The sequence below is a fragment of the Leptodactylus fuscus genome, chromosome 3 (assembly GCF_031893055.1).
Source record: "Leptodactylus fuscus isolate aLepFus1 chromosome 3, aLepFus1.hap2, whole genome shotgun sequence".
In the NCBI taxonomy this organism is placed as follows: Eukaryota; Metazoa; Chordata; class Amphibia; order Anura; family Leptodactylidae; genus Leptodactylus; species Leptodactylus fuscus.
Window position 1 is genome coordinate 33749115 of NC_134267.1, and position 12320 is coordinate 33761434.

The following is a 12320-nucleotide window of genomic DNA, read 5'->3' on the forward strand; positions in this document are numbered from 1 at the left end:
GATCATTTTATTAGGCCCGGTTCACATCTGTGTTTGGGGATTCCATTCCCCATGAAATATGCAGGCCTAATCCGGAGCAGAATGCTGCGATGGGATCACGAAGCACTGCATCAGCAATCCGTTGCTAGCCGCGCAGTATGCTCACACACAAAATCCATTTTTCGCTGTGTGAACATACCCTTATAGTCTACAGAGTCTGCGGGTTTCCTCAGGTAACTGCTATTTCATACGGATTAGGTTTCCATTCAGGGGGATCCCCATGCACAGATGTGAACCGGGCCTAAGTCACCATCCACATTCCAAACTCTGAAATCACTCATTCAAGCTAAGGCCATGGATCGCAAAACATAGCAGAAAACCATTTTTCTCCCTCTCGCCCCATAGAAGTCTATGGGGGAAACGCAGCATTTCAAAAAAAATACATCTTTTCTGCTTCATTTTTTTACTACAATATGAGGAGGAGATTAAACCAAATCTCATTCACTTTACTGGGACTGTAAAACGTTGCGCTCTTAGTTGCTGCGTTTCCGCAATACCCCAAAACGCTGCGTTTCTAAAATGTATGGCCTCAGTCTCAAGGTCATGAAAAATGCAGGCCAATGTCAGTGGCCACAACCTTTAAGAAAGGCTGGGTAGTATGCTGCAGCGTACGTCGGCCACTAAATAGTATACGGAGCCATTACAGTGAAAACACATGATCGGTGTGGGTGCTAGGTGCTGGATCCCCACCATCTAAGGAAAGGAGGAAGGGACATCAATATATGGTCCTGGACAGCCCCCCACTGTGTTCACTTAGTTGAATCTGGGGACTGGTGTGTCCTACTATGAGAATCAATGGGGTAGACGTTCAGATTCAAGCACAAGACTCGATTATATGGCGTAAAAGGATGTTTACATCCCGGAAAGAGCAAATGACTCAAACCCGATCTGTATCACAACTTCCATTTCCATAAATCACACCCGATATTATTAGGATCTGCTGTTCCGCACACTTACATATACAGTCATGTAACCGTAGACTAAACCCTGCCTGTGTCTACAACACTGGTTAACTCCTCTTAATCCTACTACGCATAGCCACGGATGTCTTCTATTACTCGCTATATTGTGATCTCTACCCAAATATTTCCCGCTTTCAGATTTAGCACCTTACAAAACAACAAGTCGGGCTGATACATGATAGGAATAACTTCTTTCTTATTTCCACCGTCAGTACATACAGACACATACATTTATTTGATTTCTCACCAACTACTGGGAATAGTTTGTTATTTGAACATTTTATTACTTTACATTTGTTTTTGCATTTGGAATAAAAGGACTGAATCTCTGGGTGCGATATATCTGCTGCGCGGAGGATTTTAATATCGCGTTTTCATTCACATTCTTCAAAACGAGGAGTCGTAAAAACCTCCTTGTTATGGAACGGATCAAAAACTCTACTTTTTTTAGAACGTGAAATATCAAGTATCCGCCAGGGTATTCTCAAACCGGGCATGTGAGCTATAGGGAATTTCATTTTTAATAAAAAATTAAGAGTAACCTTGAAGATATTTATATTGCGCTGATTTCTTCTACATTTTAGGTATCTGAATTCTGATTTGGTCTCCTGGTACCAGAGAGAAGTGCACTGTGGGAGCTTAGGTGAGGAGGACATAGTCCGAGCTAAACTTTGTGGGATTGTGCAGGATTTAGGCTACATGTACAAGACTGAGTGTGCACGCCAAGGGGGGAGTGATTCCATAGTGGGTGACATCTGAGTGTTACTTGTCTTCCATTGACTCTAATGGGGTGTTCCAGTTCGCACACAGGAGAAGGATAGGACTCGCTCTGTAATCATCAGGACATTACAGAGGATCAGAACCCCCATTGGGAAAGGCTCAACCTGCACCCTTGATCATGTGCATGAGGACTTAGGGCAAACTCAGGCGTGGCAGTCGCTGGGGCCTGTTGCCACCAGTTCATTACCAGTCAATGGTCAACTGAGTCCAGTTCAGTGAAGGAAAGGGGACTGGAGCTGTACCCAGTCCACTGTATAGCAATGGTTCCAGGGAATTGCAGTACCGCTCCTATCACTCAATACCCCACAGATCATCTGTAGGAAAACTTCATTTGGGGCTGGAAAACCCCTTGAGGCCAAGGCCCTACATTGCAGAAACGTGGCAGATTTTGCTGTAGTTTTTTGAGCCAAAGCCAAGAATAGGAACAAAGGGAATAGGAAATATATAGGAAGCTTCTACTTCTGCCTTCAGCTCAAGCCATTCCTGGCTCACAATTGAGCCACTCTTGGCTATCAATCTGCAATAAAAAAAAATAGCTAGTTCTCCACAATGTGGGGCTTCATCGTTAGGCCGGGGCCCCATGGGGCATAAACGCCACGATTTGCCCGCAGCGGAGATACTGCGGGAAAAATTGCAGCGTTTTACAGTGCAAGCAAAGGGGATGGGATTCATGTGAATCCCATTCTCACTTTGCGAAAAAAAAAACTCAGCGCGGACACGCTCCAATTTGCAAAGCCGTTGCGGCTTTGCAAATTGCAGCATGCCAATTATATCTACGGAAACACTGGCGGCTTTCCCGTAGATATAAAGGGAAGAGAAAGTCCACAGAGGAAAACTCTGTGAACTTTCTCTTCAAAGCGCTGCGGAAAGAACCGCAATGCGATCAATCAGCGGCTCTTTCCGCAGGGTTTTAGTGCTGCGATTACTCCCTGTAGGGTCTTAGCATTAAGTAGGTTTTTTACAAGTAATCAGAGTTTCTCCCAAACTCCAAAAACCATACCGATAAGTTAATTGGCTTATTGTTAAATTAGCAAGGGAGGGGCACCACTTGAGGGGGTGCAGAGGATGCAGTCACAGGAGCTTTCCCAGTATGAGGAAACAAATGCTACAAACAATACATTATAGTTGGGGGACCTGAAACATATTTTGTTTTGGGAACCAGAAGCTTCCCATTATCCCTCTGAGGTAAAGATATGTGTCAGTTATGGACATAAATAAGGTTGTGTGCACCATCTGTTAGAGACATTGGGTAATACAATTGCAAGCCGCGCCAGGAACATGGACTGGCGTGAATGGGAACAGTCTGTACGCAGTGCTGCAGAATATGTTGGTGCAAGCTATAAGCTTCAGCATTACCATGGCTCCACCATCTGTGTAAACGTGCCATAGGTCAAACTAGTCCATTTGTTGGTTTTCTATATTGTCTTCTGGTTTTGGGCTTGTGACTTTCGGCATCAATGTGTCATTATTGATGTAAGGCCCCGGGTGCCCAGTTTTCACCTCTGTGAGCCACAAACCAAAGCCTACAGGCTAAGGGCTCATTCACAGTGGGGAATTTACAGCTGATTTTAACGTGGATTCCTGCTCAAAATCAGCTACAAATTCTGGCTGGAATCTGACTCCCCCTTGTTTTCAATGCGAGGCAGTATGGGATACTCCTTTTTTTTCAGGACATTGTAAACGCAAGAATCCTACTCAATCTTTTTGTGGATTCTGTGGCTGATGCAGCAGGTGACTATATGTAGCACTATTACTATTGAGGCAGTATCGGGTGCAGAGAGTAGGAGGTTCTATTGGATTAGATTATTTTCAAGGCACTATATGTAGCACTATTACTATTGAGGCGGTATCGGGTACAGAGAATAGAAGTTTCTATTGGATTAGATTATTTTCGAGGCACTATATGTAGCACTATTACTATTGAGGCGGTATAGGGTGCAGAGAGTAGGAGGTTGTATTGGGTTAGGTTATTTTCAAGGCACTATATGTAGCACTAATACTATTGAGACAGTATAGGGTGCAGAGAGTAGGAGGTTTTATTGGATCAGATTATTTATTTTCGAGGCACTATATGTAGCACTATTACTATTGAGGCGGTATAGGGTGCAGACAGCAGGAGGTTTTATTGGATTAGATTATTTTCGAGGCACTATATGTAGCACTATTACTATTGAGGCGGTATCGGGTACAGAGAATAGAAGTTTCTATTGGATTAGATTATTTTCGAGGCACTATATGTAGCACTATTACTATTGAGGCGGTATAGGGTGCAGAGAGTAGGAGGTTGTATTGGGTTAGGTTATTTTCAAGGCACTATATGTAGCACTAATACTATTGAGACAGTATAGGGTGCAGAAAGTAGGAGGTTTTATTGGATCAGATTATTTATTTTCGAGGCACTATATGTAGCACTATTACTATTGAGGCGGTATAGGGTGCAGACAGCAGGAGGTTTTATTGGATTAGATTATTTTCGAGGCACTATATGTAGCACTATTACTATTGAGGCGGTAAGTTTTGGGCTATTTTTTAGTTATTTCTTGGGGGTAGTATAATCCACTTTTTAACACAGGATAAATAAGCTTATCCGCTGCCCTCCTGTACGCCCGGCCATATACATCAGCGTGCATTTAATGAGCTGGGCTCCAGGTAAATCATCTCAAAGACGCATTAATTTAGACTTGAGCTGAAGAAGGAGAACAGCGGCAGGCACAAAATACTACAGTAAGTGGTCTTATTAGAGTCTTGTCACTTACTCATATCTGGAGGTGGTAGATGTTTACTCTTAGCCAAATAAATTTAATGAAAGAGATAATGATCATATTAAGACCTTGAAATAGATGCCATTAGTCAAAGAAAGTTAATTATAAGTTGAGAATTAAAAGCACTAACCTGATTCCCCTGAGCTAGCAAAGCTTTCAGGCGAGCGATTTCAGCTCGGAGCTCACGAATTAGCTTGACATTAGCATCCTCATTAATGGTGGGCTTGTTGATAATGTTTTTGGCTCTATTTGCATAGCGAAGTGTACTTAAGGTTTCTCCATAATTGATATCAGCAGGCGAAATGGCTGTGAAGAAAAGAAACCAAAGACAAATTATTCAGCACCTTAAGCTCCAATGAACAAGAAGGTGCCTTGTAATTTGAAAGTCAAATAGGTTTGTGCTATTACTTGTACTCCGCTCGCTTCTTTATATTTCTTATGCTCTACTTGGAGACTTGGCACACGTCTCCTTAGAAGACAAGTGATGCCCCTAGGCTTCATAGCACAGTAGAGGGATTGCATGATAAGTATAAGACTGGCTCTATTTATAGATTGGAAACAAGTTTATCAGCAAAAAAATCTGATTGCATTCTGATGGCAGTGATTGAGGGTAAGCGGGAGAACAGATACCGAAATCATCGCTACTGATTACATTCTAAGAAACCGCCGTGCTATAATAAACGGAGGATACTACAGGGAACACACTTTGTTCACGTGAGAAGCCTGTAAAAACCGAAGTCTGCAAAGCGAGTCTCCTCCAGATAAGAAGATACCCTCTACCCTATGTATAAGATTCCTCATGTCAACTTTAGAACTATTATCCCGTAAGGCCATTCTCACATGACGCCAAGTATGGCCGTTTTAATACCATATTTTTGCCAGAAAGAAAAAAAACGGTCAGTTGAAAAAAAGACGGGTTCTTTGCCCATTTTGACGGGAACGGGAACCCAATAGAAATGAATGGATCAGTTTTTAACAGATATAAAACTTTGGATCAATGGATTGGGTCAAAAAAGAAAGTTCGTTCATTTTTATAAAGGCCCATTAAAAACGGATGATGCTTGGGCATCAAAAACGGAAAAGTAGAATGGAATGGATGCAAAACCGCCACACATGGATGTCCACAACCCATTTTTTAGCAGACGTTAGATCAGTCAAAAAACCTGGGCATTAAGACAATATGAACACAGTGCTAGAATAATGAATAACCTCTCAGTTTTGATCATCTCTCGTCTCCCTTATCACTAGCCTAAAGCAAATTAATTGATATGTGACATTTGATTAAAATGCCTTTACGGTATACTGTCCTCCTGTGCTACATAGTGTAAGATATTTAATGTACTGTATCATAGCACGCTGTATGTTCTATGACTGATTGAAAATAAAGGCATTAAAATCAACCTCTCAGCTTTGATCCACATACTGATATTATTTTCAGGGGATGCACAGATAAGGGGGTTTTGTTTCCTATGAAACAAGTCTATCCCCTATCCATAAGATAGGGGATAACTTAAAGATCACTGGATGCTCCCATTTATTTCAATGGGAGTGCCAGAGATAGCACTGTACATAGAGAGTGCCAGAGATAGCACTGTACATAGAGAGTGCCAGAGATAGCACTGTACATACAGAGTGCCAGAGATAGCACTGTACATACAGAGTGCCAGAGATAGCACTGTACATACAGAGTGCCAGAGATAGCACTGTACATACAGAGTGCCAGAGATAGCACTGTACATACAGAGTGCCAGAGATAGCACTGTACATAGAGAGTGCCAGAGATAGCACTGTACATACAGAGTGCCAGAGATAGCACTGTTCATAGAGTGCCAGAGATAGCACTGTTCATAGAGTGCCAGAGGTAGCACTGTACATAGAGAGTGCCAGAGATGGCACTGTACATAGAGAGTGCCAGAGATGGCACTGTACATAGAGAGTGCCAGAGATGGCACTGTACATACAGAGTGCCAGAGATGGCACTGTACATAGAGAGTGCCAGAGATGGCACTGTACATGGAGAGTGCCAGAGATAGCACTGTACATAGAGAGTGCCAGAGATAGCAGTGTACATAAGCCATCTCCTTTTAAAAGAGGGTATAATGGCATTAAAAATGTGATACCACTCTGATTGTTTTCCTTATTGGCTGGGCAACTAATTAAAGGAAACGGGCTTCAGCAAGAGCTTGTTCTTGACTCTCACACTCTCCTATCAAGGTAAAAATTAGAGATGAGCGAGTACTATTCGAAACTCCCGTTTCGAATAGCACGCACCCATAGGAATGAATGGACGCAGACGGCATACAGGGGGTTAAGCTGCCGGCCAAGTCTGCGTGCCGGCCGCTTCCATTCATTCCTATGGGTGCGTGCTATTCGAAACGGCCGTTTCGAATAGTACTCGCTCATCTCTAGTAAAAATATTCTGAGCATCTCCTTATTTACTTGAAAGCACTAGTCTTCTATCTTTGATCTCAGGAAACATGTGATGGAGATCGCTCGCTTTCAGCACATTTTATAGTCTGCATATAAAACCGTATAATCAATTACTCTTATTTTACAGCTAACCTTCTAAACTGCATTAATAAGAGCGGCTTGCTGAATGCTTACTGGCAATCATTATGGTTTTAGAGTTTCCTCCCAGGCTATCTTTTAACAGCCAAGTCAGAACGGAATCCCGGTAAGGCACGAACACTTGCTTTTTCTTCGCAAGATGGTTGGCTGCATCCTGAGATAAATCAGCTGAAAATGAAAGACAGAACAGGGAATGAATGCAAAAAATAAAATAAAATAAGACGATTTTCTATTCTCTCTCCAGAATCTAAAGAATCCCTCTGGGATATTTCCAGCACTGTTACAGTCATAAAACACAGAATAAGTTTTTAAACTTTTATATGGTTGAAGGCGATGTTTAATATATGTCACCAGTGAAAAATACTGAATGAGACAAGAGCGAAGCGGCAGTCATGTGAGACAATGTAAAAAATTAAGGAATCCTAATGTAATGGCGTACCTAAGGCAGATATGACATTTCCCAGAGTTACTAGAGACTTGTTAATGTTGCCTCCTTCCTTCAGTCGCACACCGGTAGCACCAGTAGCATCTGCTCTCTCACTTCCGGCCAGATCCACTAAATGGATTTTACTGACGGTCTCACAGGGCATTTCGGCATCAAATTTGGCCTGAAAGTAAAAAAATAAAACAAATTACACCAATTACGCTGATCATCGCTCACAGTATCGTCTATGATACAGGTGGAAACTACGGCTATTAAAGTAAAATTATAGGAGAAACCAATTTGTCTAATTTATTGCCTTTCATTACAAAGTCAAACTCATTCCGGAACATTGTAAAGAAGTCCATTTACTTATGTCAGTCTCCGCAGAAGTGGAGAGGAGTGTCCTGCGCTCTGTTCACAATATCTTTTTAGGCACGTAAGAGATACCATGTCCCTGGCATATGCCACTATATAGGCATCAGCCACTGACTCCCATTGTAAAATTGTATATGGCATGTAAGTTTGAGGCTAAGGCCCCCACGTAGCGAGTCACAGCGAGAAAAAGCGCTGCAGAAAAGACCGTGGTGGAAACGCATCACTTTTTTTTTTTCCCGAAGCACTTTTCACAGAAAGTCTCAGAGAAGGAGTTTTTTCTCAACAGGCTTTGTGTCCCTTATACACCTACTAGCTGGTACCCGCGACTTCGTCTGCGGTGATTGTAGAAGTGGGTATATATAGGCGTGGGTAAGGTTTTCGTACTGTGTATAAGGTATGGGATATGAAATATAACTTTGTATCTTGTTTTTGCTGTAATTCAGAGAATACGTGAGACTTTTGTGTTGAAGTTACTTTGTATTTGAGCTGCTATACGGTGTTGTGAGAAACTTTACATAGTGACTTTGGGACAGAAGTATTTGAAGTTAACCCTTTCCCGCCGATGGCATTTTTTGATTTTCGTTTTTGACTCCCCTCCTTCTAAACCCCATAACTTTATTATTTCTCCACTCCCAGAGCCATATGAGGTCTTAATTTTTCCTGGGACAAAGTTTTCTTTATGATGCCACCATTATTTATTCTATATAATGTCCTGGGAAGCAGGAAAAAATGCAGAATGGGGTGGATTTGAAGAAAACATGCATTTCTGTGACTTTCTTACGGGCTTTGGTTTTACGGCGTTCACTGTGCAGGCACAATGACCTGTCCCCTGTATTCTGTGTTTCGTTACGATGCTGGGGATACCAAATTTATATGGTTTTATTTACATTTTGACCCCTTAAAAAAAATCCAAAACTGTGTTAAAAAATTATTTTTTGAAAAGTCGTCATATTCCGACAGCCGTAACTTTTTTATACGTGCGTGTACGGGGATGTATAGGGCGTCTTTTTTTGCAGGGTTGGGTGTACTTTGTAGTTCTACCATTTTCTGGAAATGTTATTGCTTTAATCACTTTTTATTAAAATTTTTATCAGAATCAAAACAGTGAAAAAACGGCGGTTTGGCACTTTTGACCATTTTTCCCGCTACGGCGTGTACCGAATAGGAAAAATATTTGTGTAGCTTTGTAGAGCGGGCGATTTCGGACGCGGGGATACCTAACATGTATGTGTTTCACAGTTTTTAACTACTTTTATATGTGTTCTAGGGAAAGGGGGTGATTTGAATTTTTAATCCTTTTTATTTATTTTTTTATATTTTTTTTTACTTTTTTTAAACTTTTTTTTTGCATTTTTTAGACCTCCTAGGGGTATTGACATGGGTGGGTGGTGTTGCGGATTGTCAGAGCGGTGGGGTCGGCAAACATGGCTGCTCTGGAGCGTTAAAGAGCGCCTCCTGGAGTATCGTTAAGGTGAGGGGCAAAGTGGTAAAGTATATGTATATGTGATTGTGTGGGGTTAGGGGCGAGGCTGCAGAGGGCAATAGGAATTTTGTGGCTTGCTATGGTCCAAAGTGTGTGAGATTGCAGAGATAGTGGTGTGAGTTTGGGTTTTGTGGGGGTCCTGGCACAAACGTATGTGCGCTATTGTGACGAAAAGTAACCTATTGTTTAATCGGGTGTATTAGCTATGTTTGTGGAAAATTTCAGCCAAATCGGTGGAGCGGTTTTTCCGTGATTGAGGAACAAACATCCGAACATGCAAACATCCAAACACACAAACCCACAAACCTTCACATTTATAATATTAATAGGATATGGAACTGCCAGTGTTTACGCAGGTATAACTGACGCTTCTATTGACAAAAATGCCAAAATCGCAGCATTTCCACTACGGATATTTTTGTGCAGTGTGTGAATGGGGTCAGCCAGAATCCATGGAACCCCGGCCTAAGGCTGAAGCCCCACATTGCTGAAACGCAGTAGATTTTGCTGCGGTTGTTAGAGGTAAAGCCAAGAAGGGCTAAGGAATGGGAAATATATAGGGAGTTATATAGGTCTCTTCTTCCTATTAAGAACACATGCACACTTGGCCAAGCCCAGTGTATATGTGGTTGGTCGTAGCTGTTGGCCAAAGGGATATTCAGCAGACGGCCATCTAATGTGTATGGCCACCAATGATCACCAAGAACTGTAATTAACCCTCCAATTACTGGTGATAGTTGGATGGCATCATCCAAATTTACCGCATATTGTAAAACAATATACATTATTGAAACATTGCCTTTTATGCTGAAATTTAGTGTTTAACCGCAATATCGCATAAATCGTCTCTTGAACCATCAGGAAAAACACCACTATCAAACTGCTAAACAAGGCCCCATGCTCGCGGCCTTAGTTATTTGCCATAAATCTTAACTAAGGCTCCGTTCATATCTGTGCCGAAATCTGTCGTAGTGAACATTGAAAATTGTCAGACAAAAAAATGCACAAGTCCGATTTTCTGCGTCTGGTGGTTTCAGATTAACATTAGGAGTTCCTAACAGATGCCATTATACACAATGGGATCCGCTGTTTAGTGGTCTGTTTTCCGGGTACACCTGAGCACAGATGTGAACATAGCGTCAAGGTGCAAGTGGAATGAATGAGGCAATCACTGGCCCAGATTAACCTCTTCCTGACATCACTGAACCCTGCATACGCTTATCATAGCTAATATACAATGGCGCAGAGGGCGCTGGGTCTGCGATTCATCCATATGTTCATCTTATGAAGCTACTACAGATATAGCTCCTTACCATCATCAGGTGTGGCCAAGAAATCGCAAGAAATCCGAAGTGACTGAAAGCTTTTCTGAAGATATTTTATTTTTAATGAAAGCCATAAAACATCAGGTATTAATACGTGGACACCTGGGAGGGCCGAGCGCAGCCTCAGAGATCACTACCACATATTCATTTTCCTCATGAGCAGTAGGCCGGAGAGTATTTCATTAAACAATTATTTTTCCTCACATATAATGCTCCAAGGCTTTCCACATGAACAAATCGCATGTATAATAATGTGTAAACGAATAGAGAATTATTATTAATTAATAAATATCTGGAGAACTACATTATGTCCTCAAGTGCCAGAATGGGGATGGTATAGATCAACAATGCTGATAACAAGACAGGAAGTATTAATAGAAACCTGCAACATGGACCACGCTGGGCTATGTAGGACATGATGTTTAAAGAGGTCCTCAGAGATGTGCAGTATTATATTAATGCTAGAAAACAGACAGTACACTGAATTCAGCACACTGCCGACTTTCTCGGTCTGTGCCCCAGTGTGGGAGATATCAGTGCTGTTATCTTTGGCACCGATATCTCTCCACTGTCAGAAAGGCAGGCCTTACAGCCTAGCACCATCTCTGTATGCAACATCCCCATGAGAGTACTCTGCAATAGCCCTGTACTGTCAGGGAGGGGGGAAATTGTCACAGTGCAGGGACAACGAATAGTAGCCGAAACTAACAGCGCCAATATCTCCAGCACTGAGGCTCATACCAGGAAAGCTGATATTGCCCGAGAGTCCCACTTTAGGGATGGGATAGTCCCAAGACAGGTTTTTACAAGCCCAATTTTTACAAGTGAAATGTTGATCTGTACAAGTCAGCCAATAAATAAATGGGGCTGTTACTTTTGGAAATTGTAAGTTTAGGACCTGATTCATCTGCTTTCATGCATTAACTTTCTAGAGAACAAGGACACCAGTAGTACAGGTAAGCCTGACAACACAATACCTGAGTGAAGTTGATGGTAAAGATGGCATGTGATCGACTGCTCACATCATTCATTCCTGTGGCGGCTGTAGTACGATTGATATTCCCGGCATCCATCAGCTCCTCCACATCACCGTAATTCTGAACTAAGTGCTTGGACAAATCTGCCAAAATTTAGAAACAGATGAGAGTCAACCAAAATCTGCACCAAATTCTGCCCTGAATCGGTCTCAAATTGAAAAAATAAATACCCTACTTGACCTTGCCGCAGGACAAGACAAATTCATCTGGGGATGATCGGCAAGTGAAAGCCACAGCGAACTGCTAAAGGCCCGAAAAATGAAGAGGAATCTGAAGCAGAAGTGCTCCTTAATTCCTCTTCATTTTTCCATATAGTTTCACCTACGACAGTCTCCGTCTAAGGCTGGATTCACATCTATCTCTATTTGGAGACTCCATCCGCAGCGACCATGGAAAAAGTGTTGCAAATCTGATGGGGTCCATTGGTCACCAATGCAGTCTGCTATTTTAGCAGACCATCTGTCCATTGTCCTCTGATGGACCAGAACAATATAAACATGGGTGCAGATGTTAACATAGTGTAAGCCCCGATTCTGCACAATTTACAAATTCTGATATCTGTATC

General features: G+C 42.0%; 1 protein-coding gene across 2 annotated transcripts in view; it reads right to left on the reverse strand.

Moving 5' to 3' along the window:
• Positions 1-12320, reverse strand: part of KIF16B (kinesin family member 16B) — a 241358-nt gene that overhangs the window by 191405 nt on the left and 37633 nt on the right. For both annotated transcript variants that reach the window (XM_075267378.1, XM_075267376.1), the window contains exons 7-10: positions 11696-11838; positions 7551-7719; positions 7148-7279; positions 4674-4849 (exon numbers count right to left, since the gene is read on the reverse strand). In XM_075267378.1, coding sequence (XP_075123479.1) covers positions 4674-4849; positions 7148-7279; positions 7551-7719; positions 11696-11838 — 620 coding nt within the window. The remainder of the gene's footprint in view (positions 1-4673; positions 4850-7147; positions 7280-7550; positions 7720-11695; positions 11839-12320) is intronic.